This window comes from Enhydra lutris, unplaced genomic scaffold (assembly GCF_002288905.1).
Source record: "Enhydra lutris kenyoni isolate GAN:26980312 unplaced genomic scaffold, ASM228890v2 scaffoldscaffold68, whole genome shotgun sequence".
In the NCBI taxonomy this organism is placed as follows: domain Eukaryota; kingdom Metazoa; phylum Chordata; class Mammalia; order Carnivora; family Mustelidae; genus Enhydra; species Enhydra lutris.
In genome coordinates this window covers 6663704-6684947 of record NW_019154152.1, presented here as the reverse complement: position 1 = coordinate 6684947, position 21244 = coordinate 6663704, and the positions used below count along the sequence as shown (strand labels likewise).

Genomic DNA, 21244 nt, shown 5'->3' with positions numbered 1-21244 from the left:
TGCTATTTTACTGAATCAATCTTTGCTTTTTATCTGGATGCTTAGATCATTTACATTTAATGTATTTGTGGAAATAGTGGGTTTAAACTTACCATCTTATTGTCTGTTTTCTGTTCCTGTCAGATTTGTCTCTTCTAATCTTATTCTCTTTCCCTTTCTTTTCTCTCTTCTTTTGGATTAATCTAATATTTTTTAAAGATTTTATTTATTTATTTGACAGAGAGAGAGATCACAAGTAGGCAGAGAGTCAGGCAGAGAGAGGGGGTGAAGCAGGCTCCCTGCTGAGCAGAGAGCCTGATGCGGGGCTCGATCCCAGGACACTGAGATCATGACCTGAGCCGAAGGCGGCGGCTTAATCCACTGAGCCACCCAGACACCCCTAATCTAATATTTTTAAAGCATCTATTTTATCTTCTTTTTTGGCATATTAGGTATACATCCTTTTAATATTTTAGTCATTTCTTTTGGGTTTATAGTGTACATATTTAACATACACAGCCTAATTTAAAGTAATATTATACTATGTGTGCTATATACAGTACAAAAACCTTACAAATCTAGTTTCATATCTTCTCAACGAATAATCCCAATAAAATGATAATTCCTCCATTTCAGTATCAATTTTTCAATCCCAGAAGGGTCCCTAAGTGGCCTTGCTTGGGTTCCATATTCATCCCTGAATAAACAACAACAGACATGGGCATGACTATTTTGCTAAGCCTGAATTCCTGCAGCAGATGGAATTGGAAAGGAGCTCATCAGAAGAATCTAGGAAGAGGAATACAAAAGTGCACTAATTAGACAAAAACTAGAGCTATCATAGACCACTACAGGCAAACATACCACATTACAGATTGGCAGGTGGAGAATTCACTCACCACTTGCTATAAATTCCCAATATATTTTGCTGACAATACTGAACTTGGCCACACAAAGCAGGAGCAAATGAAGCATTTCTTTACATGACATTTTCCTTCCCCTTATCTCCCCCAGGGCACACAGCCACCAGTGACAGTCTGCATATCTGATTCTTGTCAAGCAAAAAAGAAGCGAAATACTCCACTACCCTTTTGTATTTGACTTTTATCAGCATTCTAGAAAAAATTTTACGGACAATATAAGTACCTCTGTGTAAGGCAGTTTCTCAACCTTGAAACTATTGACATTTTGAACCAGATAGCTTTTTGCAGGGAGGGGCTGCCCCATGCATTGTAGGATGTTTAGCAGAATCCCTGGCCTCTACCTGCTGGATGTTGGAACACCTGCCTCCCCAGATGGGACAGTAAAAAATTCTCTAGGTAGTGCCAGATGTCCCCCAGGAGAGCAACATTTGCTTCTAACTGAGAACGAGTGGTTTAAGGGAATGTTGGCAGACATCGGGATCTGTTGGTTCTTGACCCCAAATCAACATCAGCTGGTGGGAAAAAAGCAAAATTAACATTAGGTGCCATTTCAATTCCTGCTCCATATCCCTGCAAGCTCATCTGTCCTTAAGGGACAGAGTGTGATGTTCCCCCACTGCTAAAACAGCTCCCAGCACCTGGAAAAGAGCAGTGCTCCACCATCACAACCATAGCCAATGTTAAAAGAATAAGGGAGTGAGTGGATGGATGGATGGGTGGATAAAAAGAAAAATAGAGATTATTCACAGTGTTACTCTGGGAAAAGGAGTGACATTGATGGTACATATACATAAGAAAAAGCATATTTTTACTGTTTCACTAAAAATTTCTGTATTTGAATTTTATCATTTTTACTTGCATGACTTAGAAAATCTTAACTGTTTTATTATTTATTTTAAAGATTTTATTTATTTATTTATTTATTTATTTGACAGAGACAGTGAAAGAGGGAACACAAGCAGGGGGGGTAGTGGGAGAGGGAGAAGAAGCAGGCTCCCCACTGAGCAGGGAGCCCAATGGGGGGCTTCATCCCAGGACCTTGGGATCATGACCCGATCCAAAGGCAGACTCTTAATGACTGAGCCACCCAGGCGCCCCTTAACTGTTTTATTTTTAAAGCACTTGGAAATCAAATCAAGCATTTTGTCTTTGGTAACTTAATTTGGTCTTTAATTTTGGGTTGTTGTTGTTGTTGTTTTTGGAAATACGAATGTGGACTTTAGCCCTAGTTGACCTTTCGAATACTGTATCACAAAGTCTGAAGCTTGATTTTTTTTTTTCTTTCAACTCATGAGCAAAAGAGCCATACTGTGAGTATTTATTAATGGGATTTATGTTGGGAAGAAAAAGTCACTCCTGTTTCCTTTGTCAAACTCAGATTTTTCTGGGCAGGAGGAGAGGAGGGGGTGGTGAGGTAGGTGCAGTGAACAGCCCCCTGAGGGAGGAAAGGTGTTTTGCCTTTTCTGCTTAAGGCAGGCAGGAGAAGTCAAAGGGCAAAGGAGTAGGGCAGGGAGTATAGAAGGATAAAGATAATTTGTGGGGACTGCTGTTGTTTCTCTTTTCTCCCGTGCCACCAGCAGGAAGCTGGGTCAGATCCTCCCTCTTCAGGGAGAGCAGACACCCATCCTGCAATGGGGAGTCCAGCAGCATGAAACAGTCCAGTGCCTGTCACGTGTGACACCCCCACTCCCATAGAATTCTTGTCTGTCCGCCTCACTCTGCCCCAGACAGAAAGGCCCAGCCACCTGGGTCTTTTGAGGTCTGGGCTCCAGGATCCAGGAGAACCTGGCCTGCCAAGTGAGGTCATTTATTTACACAAGGCAAGTGACACACAGAGATGCAGAGCAATCCATCTGCCTTAGCGACCAAGCAGATTCCCTTTGCTTCATCCTCCTGCAGAAGCAGTCAAGGCCGGGAGGTTGGGCAAGGTGACCTTCCAAAGCTGAATCTTGGCTTCTAAAAATAGAAGCATCCTTGGAGAATGAAAGAGGAGGGGAGGCTGTGGATATTGAAGGCAAAACCCAGACTCCCCAGAGCGTTGTCAGGATGAAACTGTATTAATTAGACACAGGCACCCAGCTTGATAACATTAGGTATCATAGAAATTGAAACTAAATAAACTGGCTTCCCACCTCCCCCCTTTCTGGTAACACTCTCCTTGGGCTAAAAAGGAGAAAGAAAACCATGTCTTCTGACCTACTTGAATGGATATACACTGCCTGAGGTGATGTCTTCCCCCTCAGAGGGCAACAGGGGCTCCATAGGGACACCCCAAGAGAAGGCCAGAGCTACAGTTAAGTGGGAATCCCCCGACCTGTCCCAAGGCCAGCAGCAAAGGGTCACGACCCATCTCCCTGGAGGGAGCCCACACAGGGCTTTGTGTGAGGCTGGACATGGGCAGGGCTGGGTGAGTGTCTGCGTTTGGATGGCACATGTGGTTCTGCAGGGCCCTTATCTAGAGCCAGATGGTAGGGACTCGGTATTTTAGGGTCTAGAGGTGCTCTGTGTTGGCCTACACACCTAGTGTGTGACCAGGTTGTGTGCAGTGCTCTGGCAGGTGGAAGGTTGTGACTGTGTGTGTCTCTGTGTGTGTGTGCAGGCACATGTGTGCATTTGCGGGAGTGTGTGGAAGTATTATGGCCGCCCTGGGGGTGCTGTGTTGGGGAGAATGGAGAGCTGTAAGGGAAGGTGGCATAGGGATGGTGATTGTTGGGAGGACTTTGCTGACTGATGTGGGGCCTGTGGGGAAAGTTCGGGGGGTGTGGGGGGGGAGTTCCCTAGGAAGTGGGGAGGGGCTGGGTGGGGTCCTGTTTGAGAGGCTGCAGGAGGCCGCACGGGGCTGTGTACAGAGAGTGTCTGGGCTGTTGGTGGGGCCATGCAGTCCTACAGAGCCCTTCTTCAGGCAGCTTTGTCCTGGGGGCCCTGGGGATTGTGGCGGCATTATGAATGGAGCCATGTGGGGGACCATGTGGGAAATAGTTAAGGCTCTGGGGGCTGCATTCAAGACTGCAGGGACCTGTGTGCAGCTGCAGAGGGCTGGGTAGAGGGTGATAGAGGCCCTGAATGGGCTCCACAGCCTCATCCTCTGAGGGTGGGCTGGACTTCCGTAGGGCGGGACCCCCAAAGTCCAGGCATAGGTTCTCCGTGGGATTGACGTCAGGGAGAGACAGCAGGGGACTCACAAGAGGAGCAAAAGGAGAAGTGCTTCCCTTCCAGTGCTGCCCCGTAACCATCCTTATGCACTCCGGGCTCAGACACTTTCTAACCGTCCCTTTTTGCTTTCTCAACAGGACAATGTGGATCTTGGAGAGTTGATGTTTTCCCTCTGCTATCTTCCAACCGCTGGCAGGCTGACCATTACCATTATAAAAGCAAGGAATTTAAAGGCAATGGACATAACAGGAGCCTCAGGTGGGACATTCTCAAATTCAGACTGCCTCATAGGGTTCTAGAGCCTTACAAAGTCTCTGGTAGAGTCACGAGGTGCATGGAACCAAACTACCTAGGTTTAATCCTAGCACTAGGCTGTGTGACCCTGGGCAAGTCCCTTAACCTCTCTGCACTTTGGATACCCCATCTGTAAAATGAGGGTAATACTAGTATCTGGCTCATTGGGTTGTTGTAAGATTAAGTAAGTTAATGCACATAAAAACGTAAGAATAGTATCGGGCACATACTAAATGCTACCTAATGTGAATAATCATTATTATTCTCTTAGGTCTTCTTCACCATAATTGTGAACTGGTCCTACAGTTTGCACAGGCTGGTAAAGTTTATCTAACTGGGTCTTTCCTCTTACGTAAGCAATCACCATCTCAGGCCTATGGAAGATGAAAAAAAAACAATCTTGTAGCCTCATAAAAGACTCATCAATGAACAATGTAGTTTGTTATTGCCAGTGAATCAAACATGTACATTTAAATTCTAAACCATAACAAAAAATGCCCGCATATACAGTTCCTATTTTACAGCCTCCACAGGGGTTCCCAAAATGTGGTCGTAAAACACCCAGTCCACTGGCTGTTGATCATAGAAATCAAAGGACACTGGATGCAATGTAGTCTGCTTATTGTCCTCTAGTATTTTTCCCAGAGGAAAAAGGATGTGGCCCCTCCTGGTCCTCTGAGTCCCTTCTGGACAGTGTATGGGGAGTCAGTGGTTGTGCAGGTGATGAGAGAGGGAATGCCCCACTGAGCAGAAGGAGAGTAAGGGGGAACCAGAAAAGTCTCACTGGAAGCAGGAAAGAGCCTTGTCACCTGTCCCCCTCTGCCCATGTTGCACCACAACCAAGCCATTGTCCTTTCTTTCCTTGCCATGCTGCTGTGGGCAGCTCTGCAATCCCCAAAGTTCTCCCTGTCATCTAGGTGTTCTCCCTGTCCCTTTCCCAAAGACATGGTGTCTAGGAAGATTCTCTGGGGTGGCTCAGAGTTCAGGGCCTGCAGCCTGTTTTCCTCTGTCTTGAAAATACTTTTGCGTCTCTCCCCATTGAAGCCCGGCAGGTCAGTCTAGCTGGAACGTTTTCTTATTTGATAACAGATGTTTTCACACTCCTTTTAAATTCCACACACTTCGAGGAGACAGAGTCTTGTACTTTTTCTTGAATGAATGCCTTCATTATCCTAACTCGTTGCTGCCCAGGCATCATATTAATTAAAATCCTCAAACTCCAGGCCCCAGGCAAGTAAGGGACTTCAGCATTGCACCGACTGTGGAACCCCACTCTGATGAAACTGCCCCCTGAACCCACATCTGTCCTTACAGTACCCCCGCTTCTCCTGGTTGTACAGATCCCTACGTGAAAGTATCGCTGATGTGTGATGGCAGACGACTGAAGAAGAGGAAAACATCCACCAAGAGGAACACTCTGAACCCTGTTTACAACGAAGCCATAGTCTTTGACGTCCCTCCGGAGAACATTGACCAAATCCACTTGGCCATAGCTGTCATGGACTATGACCGGTGAGATGCCTGGAGCTCTCTTTCAGGGCAGGTCTGCTGCACCTGGGGCAGGGAGGGCAGGGGGGGAATGGGGCCACAGATGCCTGGCTGGCATCCCAGGCTGCTGGAAACAAGTCAGGGGAGTGCCCCAGGGAAAGCTGACTGACAAGGAATAGGCATTTTCCAAACCATGCTGAAGAGTCCTATTACCCAAGTGCTTCTTTACTGTCCCCCTTTTCATTTCTCTCTCCTTCCCCATCCTCTCCTCCTTCCCTCCTCCTCCCGTCTCCATCCCTGCACACTCCCCAGAATCTCACCCTGGGAAACTGGGGCCCCACAGGTCTTAATCTTCTCCCGCGCAATCCTTCCTTTGTGGGGCCTTTGTGGGAAGATTCCACTCAAAATAGCAGAGTGATTCCTTTAGCCACACCACCAACATTTCTAAATACATAACTCTGTTATTTTTTTCCCTTCTCCCAGTGTGTTTAATAAAGATCATTTCCATCCACTTAAGTCTGAAAGCAAACAGAAATGTTCTCTTGAAAATGCTAGAATCAGTATGGATGACAGGGTACATTAAAATGTGTAAGATGCTCGACTTTCTAATTAATACAGCACAGAAAAGATATTTATAGCTTGCATTGTAGCCAATTGTGTATTTAAAGGACAGATTTGAAAAACAGTCATTTTAATATGCAAAGGAAGTACCAACAGGGAATTGGACATGTTAAACCAGTCATTAGACTGAAATGCAAAGTCTCTTTTTAATTGGAAGCCTCCCACGTGGTCTGGGCACAATTATTAAAAAAATCATTCTGACGAATATAATCTTACAAATATTATTTGCAGCTAAGAATTTTCCCACATACTCCTGAAATGTCAGTAAGGCAGCTTCAGCACCCCAAACACTCTTCCTAGCAGATGCCTAGGTCAAGCAGAACTGTCTCCCAAGCCAGGGAACACATGGCTTGGCTCAGCAGCCCAGGGGTGTGACAGCCCACGTCGGGCAATAGACCTTATCCTGTCTTCTCTGCAGGAAACACAACACCAATAGTGTCAGCCCACAGGAGGGGCCATTGCCCACCAACCGTGGAAAGCTAGGCCAGCTTTTTTCAAGTGATTGCCAAGTTTCCCGCATCGACAAATCTGATTATATGAGCTCTGCTTCAATTCAATTCTCAGTAAACTCATGAATCTGCCTGGAAAAATCCATGGCAGAATTCATGGGGCTTCTGCATGCAACTGATTTTAATGAGCGTGAACTCGAATATCCTTCACACTCCCCTACCCATGTCTCACCCTTACTCCCTACGTACAAGTAGGAAAAAAACCACTCATCTTTGCTGGAAGGAAAAAGAAAGCCCATGAGTTTGGATCCCAAAGAGTTAAAGGATTTCATTCTAGTTAGTCAGACGACTTCTAACCAAAATCTGCTAAGGGGGAAAAATTGTCCCAAGTCAGGGATGTACCCTGAAGTTTTCAGAAATACTGGCCCTGAAGTTACAGGAGCTCAGTATCTTTCTATAGGAGGAAATCAAGTAAGCTCAAAGAAGCAAAGATGGGCTTGGAAGGAAGGAGGGAGAGCATGAGAACGCACGTTCTCTGAAGAGAGGGGTTGCAAGAAAACCCAGGAGCTATCTCCACCCTGCCCTCTTTGTAAGCTCCAGACCATGGCTGCCCTACATGGTGCATCTCCCTTACCCATACTTGGTTACCTCTGACAGGAATTTGAGCAGCCATTAATGCAAGGAACTCCTTTCAGATGGCCTCCCTTTCGTTATATAAGTTTGAACCTAGTTCTAGAACCAGAGTTGTCATCCTTAGCATGCATCAGGAACAAGCTAAGCCATTCCAGTGTTACAAAAGCCAAGGTGTGTGATGGCCACACTCTACTCTTCCTCTCTGTGCCCCTAAGTACAATACTGGATCCCAAATTCTATTGGCTGTTGAGCTTGTCCTATAGTTTTAAATGAGGGAAGGAAAAGAACCACCCTTCCCCTCATTCCTACTAGTTTAATTGAGTAGCTGTTGCTCTTATATACCAGAATTTTAAGAAAAAATTATTGTGGGCCATTTTCACAGTGTAGGTCATAATGAGATCATTGGCGTGTGTCAAGTAGGCAACGAAGCTGAGAGGCTGGGCAGAGACCACTGGAGTGAAATGCTGTCGTATCCTCGGAAGCCCATCGCACACTGGCATTCCCTGGTGGAGGTAAGACCCTACTCTCACATGTTGCACTTTGTGGAAGAAGAAATGCTTTGCTATTGAAATGCAGGAGCCACCGTAAGTGTGAGTGTACCGGGGTCTATGGTCATCGATGGGTTTCTCTGGCTGCCTTTCCTGGGCTGTTGGAAATTGCCTTCAATCTAAGGTTGAGTCTATGCGCCCCACCCATCTAGTAGGTTTTGAACATTGATCACTCATCCCTTGCTTTGTTTGTCTTCAAAAATGATCGGGATTCTCTGATTCCATGTTGTGGCTTTGGGTTGACATTTGGAAGGTGTCTGCAAGATCTAGGTGAGTGTGGAGTTTCAGGTTGCCATAGGGAGGTGTATGCGGAGCATCAGAGAGAACTTGAGACTGGGAGAGCAGAGACCCAGATTCCAAGACCGGCTCTAGCATTAACCTGTGATCCTAGACAAGCTGCTTAGAATCAGTTTCAACTACATGTGACGAAAGTCCCAAAAACAACAAATGCAATGGAAATCTCTCTCTTACATAAAAAAAAAAAAAAAAAATGGTCCAGAGATACCTGAGTGGCTCCGTCGGTCAAGCATCTGCCTTCAGCTCAGTTCATGATCCCACGGTCCTGGGATCAAGTCCCACATCTGTCTCCTTGGTCAGCAGGGAGCCTGCTGCTCCCCCTCCTTGTGCGTGCGCTCGCTCTCTCTCTCTCTCTCTCTCTCACAAATAAGCAAATAAATAATATTTAAAATAAAATAAAAATTTTCTAAAGGTCCAGAAGAAGGCAATCTAGGGTGTTACAGTGGCTCTGTGATCAATAGAGACCTAGACTTCTGTCTTTCTGCTTCACTGTCACAGTACAGGTTTGTTTTTGTTTTTTGTTTTTTGGGGTTACCTCATTGAATAACATGGCTGCTAAGCTCCAACCATGACATATCTTCCAGGTCACAGAAAGGTGGAAAGAGACAAAAGCCAAAAGCACACACATTTTCTATTAAAGGATTTTCCTTGATGTCTCCTGCGACACATCTACCTGTATTTAACTTAGTCACAGAACAGTCGTATGGACACGTGGGAAATGTATGCTTTTGTTGGGTGGAAATAGGCCCAACTGAAAACCCGGGTTCTGTATGGAGGGAAGAAGAAAGGAGTGAATCTTTGCATACAGTGAGTCATCATTCTGCCCCATACCTTCCTTGATTCACTCACCATCCCCTTCCCCTGTCACTTACTTCTCGTTTATGCTTCCCCCATCCGTCTTTGCCCATTGACTCATTCTCTTATTTATTTACTAACTCAATCTCTCAAAAACAAATTGCATTCATTAGGTAACATTTGTGAGAATGAAATGCCATATTGGATAAAGAAAACAGATGGGAATAAGAAACCTTCCTCCAAAGAGCTTATAGATACCAGAGAGGCAGAAGAAGGCACGCAAACGGATCATTAAAATGCCCAGTCATAAGCATTAACATCCACATCAGGTGCTACTGAAGTGCAAAGGAGGGAGGTGAGATTGTCCACGTAGCATTCTTCCTCCTGCTCTTGGGAAGGGAAGGGCAGGGAGCCCCTGGGAACCTAGACTCCAAGGAGCATGGGTTCCAGGCAGAGAACTTTCCTCTTATTCTCCCAGTGCAGGTAGCTCTGTTTCTTCCAAAAGCCAACCTGAACAGCCAAGACAAGAGCCTCATCAGTATGGGCTCTGCCGCCATTGAGAGTCAGGAGAGCCAGGCTAAAGCTGACATGCTGGGAAGCTGTGGAGAGGCTGTGGGCCTGGGGAGGAAGGGACAGTCTCCCTTTGTTGGAGGCGGTGCTGGGAGGAGAAGAGCAGTGTAGGCCTTATGCACTGGTCTAAGCTTCAGGCCATTGAGTGTATTCAAGCAGCACCTAGGGTCCCCTAATTTACAGGTCCCTATGGATACCTCTGCCCTGGGCCATCAAAGCTAGGACTCTTTCTTTCCTGGATTCAAAATTAATCCCTAAGGGAGACCCACTATCCCTGTGAACCACCTGAGAAGTAACTAGGAGACGGATGCTGCCCCAGCTGCCCCTTGCTTCTCCAGCTCCTGGTGGGGCTCTCAGAGGAGTTGGTGTGGGGGCTCATAATCACCTGCGTCTGCTGGTAGCATGGCCATCAGAGCAATTATAATAGACTTTTTGCACACTTATGAGTCTCTGCTGACTTTAATTCTTGCTTATAATCTGGAGGGTCTCAGAGCTCTCCATTTCTCAGGACACAGGATGGGAAAGGAGTGGGGTTTAGGGGTGTGGTGTGGGGCTGAGACAGGAGCCCCAATTTGGTGCATAGGCAGCTCCCTCTCAACGCCCTTGCTGGGGAGGAAAGACAGGTGGGGCATTGCACATGAGCCCCGAGTGGCCATTCATGCATGGTACCCAATGGGAAGTCTAGAAAGCACACTTTGGAAGCTGCCTTGGCAGCTGAGGAAGAAGCGCTGTCTGGCTTTGCAAACCTAGGAGATAGTCCCTAAACTCCGAGCACTTGGCATTTCACAAATGTGTGTGTGACAGCTGTGTGAGTGAGAAATCCTTGCTTTTGGGGTTAAACCACCGAAACTTGGGGAGTCATTTGTTGCAGCAGTTAGAATGGCTTTAGCTGGCGTGATGGGGTTTTCTCACCTGCTGCCATGGAACCACGTGCCTGGGCACCTTTGGGAGATGAGGGTCTCTCTGTCCCACGGCATCCTGTCTCTTCGAAGTACGGGTCCTGGACTCCATATCCATCCCCAGAGCGGAAGCCATACTTTCCCTCTTAAAAATAAAGGTGCAGCTAGCAGAATTGGGGCACTGGTACCAGCTGAGATGAAAAGCAGGATTGGAGAGGTCACTGCGCTGTGTGGACAGCTGTGAGGATGGAGGCAGGAGGACCGGAGCCCGAGGGTGGAGACGCTCACTGGGATGGGCCTGTGTTTATATCCCTGTGCTGCCACCCACAACCTGTGGGTTTCTGTCGGAATCTCAGTTTTCTCATCTGCACAGTGGCCACAATAGCATGTATCTCCCAAGGGAGGCTGTGACGAGTAAACAGTCTAATGGCTGGATGGGGAGCACAGTGGTGGGCACATAAGAAACACTCCATGAGGTTTTCTGTCATGGTTATTATTATATGTGTCCCACCTGGGGAGGGACTGCCATGTGTCCTCATGGGACTCTCATCCACAGTGTTTGTCCTAGAGCATGAAAGGGAGGCTGAAGTCCCCCATCCCCGGTATCCTGGGGAGCCATCACCTCAGAACCGGGGAAGGGGTCATTTGAGGCGTGACTGGGCGCAGATGCTCATACTGAAGTTCTGTTTCTTCTCCTCTCTTCTTAGATACTCTACGAATGTTTAAATGTTCTGCTTTAAGACAAAAACAGCGATTAAGTCACAGTCCTGTGTGTGTGCATGTGTATGTAAGCATGCAGGTGTGAATGAACGAGAGAAAGGGAAGAGAGAGAATATGGGGTAGTTAGGATTTAGTGTAGAGGGAGGCTGAGCTGGCAGAAGCTCCTCACTGCTGGGGGCTGAGGGACCAGGTCAGGGCTGAACCCTGAGCCCTGCAGAGATCTGGCAGCCGACTCCAGGCTGCCTCCAACACACCCTGACCTTGCCAGGGCAGGTGGCAGATGGAGTCTTCAAAGCCAATGAGTTAAAAAATCCATTTCTCTCGCAGAGTTTCTGGATGGCTTCACTGCACACTCAAAGGTCAGCCAATACAGCTCCCTTTACTGTCCATGATGTCAAAGGCTTGGGAAGCGGTGCAGACTCTCCCAGAGCTGGCTGCCCGGGACCTGAGGGCAGGAGTAGCCCCTCCTTAGGGCCTTGGGAGGGGACCGAGCTCTTGGAGCTCCCATCGCAGCCCCCTTGCCGGTATATCACAGAGAAGGTGGTGTTGGCCTGGCCCCATCCCAGCACCTTTCCCATCCTCCTGCCTGTGGAGCTGGCCTCCATCATGAACCCCAGCAAGAGGAATCAAAATCGTTCCCAGTCTTCATCGCTTCCCACCATAGTGCCGCATAACCTGTGTAGTGTGGAGTAGTGACCTGGGCTCATGGGAGGCCCAGACACAGACACTATTGGGCTAAATAAAATTTTACTTTTCTAAAAGAGTGAGAAGACAAATATCCAATCAGAATATAGAGTGAAGATCAGCAACATTATCCTGACTGGCAGAGAGATAAGCTTCTAAACCCCAGAGTCCGACTCAGGCTGTGCTTAGGTGTGGATAAGTCTCCTCTCTCCATGCTCAGCATCTCATACATATGCGTTTCTGAGGTTAATGGGGTTCTGCTCCTGGCTGGTCTGCTAGTCTACAGTGCTACCTCGCTGAGCCCAGGGCCCCCAGCCACTCAGAGTTAAACAGTCCCATACAGCTGAGGGACAGGTGTGGCTTGAACAGTACTCAGCAACCACCCTCTGGAGCCTCCTTCGAGGGGTAAACTTACAGCTGTAGATCTAAAGCAAGCGTCAGTTACCCAGACTCCCCTGGGAGTTACACGAACAGGCCCTTGAACCAGCTCTAGGAAGTGTTCATCAAGTGCCCAGTAGAGCCTTCCTGGAGTCTTCGAGGTACACACATTCCCATTTGATCACCCTGGTTGGGTCTCCCCCGGCCTGCTTTGCCGTTGGTCAGAGGTCATAGAAATATGAGCCAGTGCCTGAAGTGAAGAAGTCGGAGGCTTTAGCACTTTGGGCAAATTGTTATTAAAAAGAAATTTGAGGAAAAAGGAGTGTTTCTCCAGAAAGAGGAGGTATTGGCTGGAAAGAACTGAGCAAGAGATCAGGTTCTTATCAAAGGAGTTTGGGTCTGTTGCAGGGTTTGGGTCCCAGTGAGGACTAGACCAGCAGAGAAGGAAACTGAGACTGGTTGTGGGGGGTGGGGAGAAAGGGGAGGTGGATTGTGGGCTGAGGGACAGGACAGAGAGAGCTGGAAAGTGCTGCCACTCAGAAGGAGCTGAGGCGCCTATAGCAGCCCTCTCGCAGGTCTTTGGAAATACCATGAATCCATTTCTGATAAGTAGGGAATGAGCTGAGGCTGGCGATCACATGCTTTGCCTTTGGAAGGGGTGGCTCAGGAACTGGGTCTGTGAGCATGAGCCTAATCGTGTCAGGGGCAGTAATGGAGGCAATAAGGAGTGGCACCTGGAGGGCTACATGCTAGCGCAGTCTCTTCCCCATGTTGTGATCCCCCTCACCCCCAGACATAATCCTACAGAAGCTCTCAGTGTCTCAAAACAAGATGCTTCGTCTGGATGGGAACTGAGGGAACAAGGAGCCTTTAAAGTACGTTAAAATAGTGTACAAAAATGTAAATTTCTTTATTCTCTAAAATGAATACTATCCTGGTAAGGAAAAGGAAGTAAAAAAAAAAAATCTTGATCTTGCTAATTAATGTTTCTGGTCTTTTCTAGATTATTTCAGTCTCTCTGGCTTATTCAGTCAAATGTCATGTTCAAATTCCCTACCATAGTTATTTCCCTTCTTCCTCAAGGCCTCTTCTCCTTCATCCTTCCCAAGCTGGTGTCCAGGTGTAGGGAAGCCCAGTGGCAGGGGCGGACTGCACGCCTTCGTCTCACTGGGGATATCGTCCTTCTTGTCTTTGGCCATCAGATGCCACCGTCACTACCTGTGCTAAGGATCTCTGTTCATGGAACTTGTGACCTGTCCTCACAGTACAAGCCAGGCATGATTGCTTCTTGGGAGTATGGCGCCTTCAAGACTAACCCAACCCAGATTTGGCTCTTACCAGCCCTATAGATCTCTGAGGTCTGTCAGCACCTCTCACTTGATGCCTGGCCTAGGAAACCTGGGAAGTCTTTGCAGGCCTTGGTATGGGGTCACTTCCCCACTTGCGGGACCTCCCTTGAATCCTGTCAGCCAACAGTCACCTCCTTTCCACACCCTGCAAGCGTCGGAGACACATGGGAGCTACAGGAGTCTTGATGACATACAGGCACCCTCTGCATGCTCATTCAGTTATGTCACCATTTCTTTTCATTTTTCTTTTAAGATTTTATTTTTAGATAGGCTGCATGACCAGTGTGGGGCTTGAATTCACAACCCTGATTTCAAGAACCACACAAATCTACCCACTGAGCCAGCTGGGCACCCCATGGGGGCCATTTCTACGTTTTCCTCTGGCCCCGTGTTGACAGAGGGACCACATCTACCTTTAGCCTCCTCCACCTGAAACTTGGGATTTGGGGCCTGAGGGGTGAAGTCAGGACCTCACATGAGAGCCTCTCTTCCCCTCTCCCTATCTCTTCTGCCAAAGACTCTCTACTTCCTCCTCCCAGCTGGTGGAAACTTCTGTAACTAAACTTATGTGAGTTTGCTCCTTGGTGAGTTACAGATGGAGACTACACCCTGGGGAGTGGTCATGCGAAGCAAACTTCATTTGCAGCAAATAAGATCATAGAGCATAACTTCCAAAGCCCTCCCCCACCAACCAAGGATGAGGAGGTTCTTTTTATTTAAAGTGTAGGATAAAAAGAAAAATAAGTTAAATAAAGTTTAGGATGAATATTGAGAAAGGGGAGCTTTGTCCTCACTTGTAAAGGCGAACAAGGGTTGTGCAGACATACTTAGAAAACACGTCTATACATTCATCCTGTGTTAGTGAAGCTCGTGCTTCTTCTAGGGGCTGATACGTTGACATATCAGCTAGTGAAGCAGAGGTAACTGTCAGACAAGGAGAAGGGGCTGTGGGTATGCTCCTGGGCCACAAGAGCAATATAAGCCAACTGGAGTCTTGGGCTCCTTATCTTGGAGCCCAGAGCAGGGCCTTGCTTACTTTTGAAATAGCACTGGGGGGGGTTTACCAGTGACTGATGGTCTCTGATATGGTCAGGCTGTTTCCTAATCTGGTAGACAGGAGTGGTTTTTGCATTTCTTTCCAATTCTGCCACCTCCTAGGAAGTTGTGCAGGAAGTGGGCTGATATGGTAGATCAGGGAAAACAGCTGGGGACCTAAAATGACTTCTCTTAGGTCACTGAAGCTATATCTCGTCTTTCTTTTGGCGGGGGGGGGGGGTGGTGGAGCACCTCTGATTCCTTGTGCTTACATATCTTTTATATCCAGCATGATTCCTCTCCACTTACACCTTATGTTCAGATATCTAGGGTTTCCTCCCAACATGGGAACGTTTGGAATTTAGATGTATCTCTTGTCTCTCAACAAGTCCTGGCTTTCCAGATTCCTGTTTCATGAGGGACTCGCTGATGATTGACATTGTGTTATTTGCCCTTGGCTTATAGGAATACATGGCATGGATTCATTGCATGGAACCACGTGATTGGCAGAGAATGGAAATACTGCCTCTGTTACATAGGTATTGATGAATGAAAGAATGGATGGATGGATGGATGGATGAGTAAATGAAAGAATGAGACATATAGTGAAAGTATCTGGGTTCCTTTAGTTCTAAAGTTCCACAATTTTCCATTCAACAGAGTCCAAAGTAGAAGTCAGTTCAGGGTGAGAATAAACGGTACTGACGCTGAATTTGCAGTGGGCTGTTCACATGAAAATGGCCCTTATTAAACTCCAAGTTTTGATTAATTTTTCTCCATTTAGGAGAAGGATACGAGAAGAGGTCATTTCCTCCCTTTGTTCCCACCGTTTAAAAAATCAAAATTGCACTGAGTAAATTTAAAGATCTTACTGACTTTACCCAGTGATTGATGAATTGGTCAGCACGCCATCTGGCAGATGGAAAGGAGCTCTGAGTGGAAGCCTTCTCGAAGCCCAAGGAGGTGAAGCAAGCAAGTTGTTCTTGCAAAGAGTGGATTGTTTCCAGCAAGACCACCTTCCTTTGAGGGGAGAGAGGGGTTGGGCAGGTTACCTCATGAGTGCTGCCCAGGTCAGTCCGGATTGACTGGTTAAAGGTCACATCCCTGGGATGTGACCCACAACCTCTGGGAGAGGTTGAAATTGCAGTTAGGTTAGGTATTAAGTCTTAGTTTGCTGACGTGGGGCTTTTAGCACAACTGACTCCATTTGGGGCCTATTGTTTCTTTTGTTGTGTTTTTTTAACTGCCATCTGGTGATAATTTTGAGTGCAATTGAGAAATCTTCAGAACAGTAATGGGGCACCAGAGTAAATCATGAAAGGCCCCTCAAGCTGAGTAGGTAGCTGGATGCTAGAGTACTTCAGAGTCTTCTTTATATAAGAGACAGAGGAAGCAGAAACACCACAAAGACATCTATGATGAGTGGTAAACAGGTGAATGAGAACTGATCGGGAGGGACAAGGACATGAGTCCATAGTTGGCTTTTCTCACCAGGGAAACACTTTAGCAGTGGTTTTATACAATGTAATGATTCGCTCCATGTGTCTGTGATGATAAAAAAGAGGAAAAAATAGCAGAAAAATATTTTTAGACAAAATAAAGGACTTTTAATTCAGATTGTTTTTCAGAAAATAGACTATTTTTATTGGTGAGATTTAGCATGCCAGTATCCATAAAACCTGTAGGGTCACTGAAGCAAAACCAATTGCAAAGAACATAAAGATATCCTACATATTTGGGATCTGAAAAACATTAATAAACCTTTTAGAATCTGTGCCAGTTGTTAGAAGCAGCCAGTTGGGACAAGTAGGCATGGTTAGTGTTAATGGGGCATCGGATTTCCAGCTGGTGAAGGAAAATGGTCAGCAGACAAAGGCAAGAGCACTCAGTAGCTCCCAAGCAAGTCTTCTTTCTTGTATTGAATTAGCTATACCAAACAAAAAAAACAAAAACAAAAACAAAAAAAAAAGAAGAAGAAATAAAAAGAAAAGACACCAAATATTTTCTTACCTTTAACTGGGATGCAAACTCAGCATTCTTCTGAATATCTGTAGAGATAGTAATCTTACAAAACATGGAAACATTTGGGAGCAACACTAGAGGTATAGGAGATAATAATGTGTTAGAAAATAACATTTTCTGCCTGAACAAAAAGTCAACTGCATCTTGACTCTCCTCTCATTCAAAAATGACCTCGCCCCAGCAGTCACTGACCTGGAGTGCATCTGCTGCACATTTGAATAGTAATTAAATCAGAAAGTGGTTAACAGTGGGCTTGGACCTTCAGCAATCTTCCATCCCCAGGAATGGCATTCAGAGGTGATGGTTTATACAGTGGGCCAGTGGGCTAGTTCTTCCCCCGCAGACGCAATGTGCTAGAATGAATGCCTCCTGCCAACTTCTGAAAGAAGGGATAAAAGGGAACTTCCTGGGTTAAGGGGCCTAGAGCAGGGGTAGCGCATCTTGGCAGAGGATGGCGGATGTCTGGAAGGCCACCAAACGTGGAGGTCTGTCAGGAGCTGCGCCGATTGAATGCTGCTTCCTAAATATCACGAGATCACCTGTTTGGTAGTGCAAAGCTGAGTTTATTGCTGCTCGCCTGGTACAGAATAGGGGAGCTTGGTTAGAACTGGATAAAGATCAGGATGTGATAGTTTAAGTAGACACAGCAGGGTGAGGATTGTGAGGCCAAGATCCAAAGAGTTTGGGGGTAGGGGTGTCTGGGTGGCTCAGTTGGTTTAGCATCCGACTCTTGATTTCAGCTGAGATCATGATGTCAGGGTCGTAAGATCAAGCCTCGCCTTGGACTCCACGCTAAGTGTGGAGGCTGCTTAAGATTCTCTCCCTTCCCCTCCTACCCCCTCCCCACCAACCTACACACTCACCTGTGAGCTCTCACTCTCTCTCTGTCTCAAAAAAAAAAAAAAAAAAAAAAAGAAGAAGAAGAAGAAGGAGGAGGAGGAGGAGAAAAACAGAGTTTTAGAGTATAAACTTGTCTTGTGATGCTCTCTAAGGAAGAACCAACCAGTGATCTTTTGAGAACTCCATTTAATGAGCAATGATATTATTTACAAGTTTTATCTCACTTGGCAAAGGTCTCTAGGAATAGTAAAGTTGTGTTAAGGAAGACAGTAGAAGAATAAAGTCAAGTTAACATAGAGCGTATTCTTTTTTTTTTTTCTTTTTTTTTTACACCAGGGAAGACGTCTGTGCTCCGAAGTGTTTAAGTACTCATTTACTTCTGTTCACAGGAGATGACAGAGAGGATAAAGCAGAGAAGGCAGAAGCAGGGGTCCCCGAAGGGATGGTGGGAGACTTCATGCTGTGAGCCATGCAGGGTGAGGCCCAAGTGCAGGGATGTGTGCCCCGGAGAGCAGACAGCTTGTGAGGGGGGCTCACTGCTGAGAAAGCAGCTGGAAGCAGTCAGATACAATACCCGGGATAGCAGGATAGCAGATGACAATGGTAAGTGCCACTGTTGTCTTACGCTGAGTATTCGGGGAGAGTGAAAAACCCATCTAGTTGCCCAGGCTACTAGAACAATGCAAGTCAGCGTTCAGAAGCAGAGACATCTTTTTTTCTGTCCTCATTTCCCAACAAGTCAGGTCTCATTTGGGGGAGTGAGATTTGAAGAAGTGGGAAAGTAGAAAGTATTTAGAGCAGGCTCAGCAAGCGTGGCTGACTGGGTGGAAACAGGCCTGTGTTTGGACGGTTTTCACAGCAAAGCTAGAATAAGCATACCCTCCCTGCAGAGTTGCTGTGAAAATTGTAGGTGAAAGACATTTTAAATTATTAAGGGTGAGCTGTAGCTATTATCATGGGCTCGTTTACAAACGCCTTTCTGGGTGGTAACCTACATCTGTAGCTTGCACCCCTCATTTCTGTCCCTCCTTTCTCTTACCTTCTCTTGTTTGGGTTGGTCTTCTTATTAAAGGATAAAATATGGGCAAAGTGTCTGACATAGCACCTGAAATATGGGCATGGCATGTGTGTCACTGAGTGCACGCTGCTAACCCTCACTCCTTCTCCCCACAGTCTCCTCTTCCTGTTGCCTATCTTTGGCCCCTGAGCAAACCCAGGGGCATTCTTCTTTTGCCATAAGTTTTAAGGAATGACTCTTCAGGTGACTCTTGAACCTGATTTACAACCTTTCCCTTCTGGGCAAGTCACAGCTTGGGGACCTAAGGTGGTGATAAAGCTTAGTTTGTGCAATACCCAGCCAAATCAGCAAAAATTCTGCTGCCCAGTTGGCAAAATCCTACAAGGCATGGTATCAACTCAGATATTTCCAATCCAGAGCGGCCAGGAGATCTCTCTTTCCATTAGGAAGCATAGACTCAGTTATCAAATGTGTTCTTCATTCAGTTCTCAGGAGACTGACCTTTTAAACATGACCTTTGAGTTCACCCAGCAAACAGAAACCCAAGAGTGTGGCCAAGGGTCGGGGTGGAGAAGGGCTTTGAGGGCTGAAGTGAGAAGAGAAAGGCACTGAACTTCACTTAAGGGACTCCAGGATCTTCCACTAACCCACCTGCAAGTCCAGCGAACATAGAGCGTATTCTTTAGACAGTTAACTGTCTTGGGGTAGATGGCTTTAATTCTCATACCCCAAGAGTAAGAAGCAGGAGAGCTGACAAGGATTTTGCCCAGTTCTGTAGGTGCCCACAGACAGTGTGAACGTTTATTAATTGCCTGCCCAACATCAGCCCTTCTTTCTGACAGCTCTGATTCTCACTGGGGATTCTAGGGAGCCTGACTCCATCCTTGCTTCTAGTGATGAAACTATGACCTGTTCCCAGGCTAAACCAGTCAGGCCAACCATGGGGATTAGCACTGCATAAACTGATTCAGTCAGAGAGCATTGGAGAACATTTGGTGTGAATGCTTGGACATAGATGCTATCTTTCCTCTTGGATGTAAACTAAGAAGCATATACCCCAGCAGCAGCGGTGGCCCTTTTGCAGCTCTAGAAGATAGGTGTAGGGTGAGCTCAACCCCATGGGTGGCAAAACAGAGAGAGAAAAAGAACGCACACCCTTGATCCTATGGTTGAGCTGCTGGATCAAGCTTTTCCGAATATAGTATTACCTCTGACCTCTATGAATATGTAAGCATATAAATTCCCTTTGTTAGGTAAGCAATATGAGATAGGATTTCTGTTGTTTGAAACAGAGACATCTTATCTGGACTCTGGTAAACACCCACCCTACTCCTGACCCATTTGGTGTTCCCTTGGAATGAAGAGAACCATTCTCGAAGCTGCCATGAGATCAGCTCTTCTGTCTTGCTCACTGTTGTATGTCTAGGACCTACCAAAGTACGTGGCACATGGTAGACATTGAGTGAAGTTTTCCTAAGGAAACATCATCAGTGTTTGGTTGCTTATCTCATCTCTTGAAACAGTTATAGCTAAAAGAGAGACTCTCCACTCTTAATGAGGCACAAATATTACTGTATCAAATTAGGGGGAGGGTTGCCTGACTTTGGCTCAGGTCATGATCCCAGGGTCCTGGGATCAACCCCATATTGGGTTTCTTGCTCAGTAGGGAGTCTGCTCTCCCACTGTCCTCTCCCTCTGTTTCTCCCCCAGCACCTCTCTCTCTCTTTTGCTTTCTCTCTCTCTCTCTCAATTAAGTGGATGAAATCTTTGGGAAAAAAAAAATTAGGGGGAAAACTACTTTCCTTTTGTGTTTGTATCCTATTTTGTAAAGGGAAATTCAAACTCCGTATGGACCTGAAGGACCTGTGGGCTGCTCCATAGCAGCTGGTGGCCCCTTGGGTTGATAAAGGCACAGTTGTTCAAGGGTGAAAAGCAGTCACATGCCTGTCGTTTCCTATTGAAGTCCCTATCATGTGCTACAATTCCTCTGTGAAGAATGAAAATAAAAATCTCTACTCTTTTAATAACAGTATTTTAGCAACTCTAACATTATCTTCTAATCCCATTCTTTATTTATTTTATTTTTATTTATGAGCTAAAGCTCAGTTATATGTTTAAAGCCTGTGATCAGTGGTGGTAGAATTAAATATTTTTCCCCATTTCAAATCGAGTTAAGCACATGAAATGTGATGACAGTGATCATTCAAATGCTTTGAAATAAGGAAATGGGTGGAAAACTCACTGAGTAATTACAAAATGCGTAATGGTTTAGGGTGTGGTACCATGAGCTGTGCTCAGACTATTAGAAGGAGAAGCAGTTATGAATGAGGTAGCTGAGGATCTGCGTGTGCTTAAATACTGTACATATTGATGGTAAGTGTCCAGATTTAGAAAGTTTACTAGAAGGTCATAAAGCCAATCAACAAAATGCCATCCAAAGAGATTCAAATTGACTAAAATTAAGCAATGTAAACATTTGGAATTTTCCTTCCTAATACTAGTGCTTAATGAAGTCCCTGAAGGGGGCGAGGAGATGCAGATTCGGAGTG

At 46.2% G+C, this 21244-nt stretch overlaps 1 protein-coding gene across 2 annotated transcripts in view; it reads left to right on the top strand.

Moving 5' to 3' along the window:
• Positions 1-21244, top strand: part of LOC111159617 (synaptotagmin 9) — a 206358-nt gene that overhangs the window by 145500 nt on the left and 39614 nt on the right. For both annotated transcript variants that reach the window (XM_022522155.1, XM_022522154.1), the window contains exons 4-6: positions 4193-4313; positions 5690-5861; positions 7923-8052. In XM_022522155.1, the coding sequence (XP_022377863.1) occupies positions 4193-4313; positions 5690-5861; positions 7923-8052 (423 nt within the window). The remainder of the gene's footprint in view (positions 1-4192; positions 4314-5689; positions 5862-7922; positions 8053-21244) is intronic.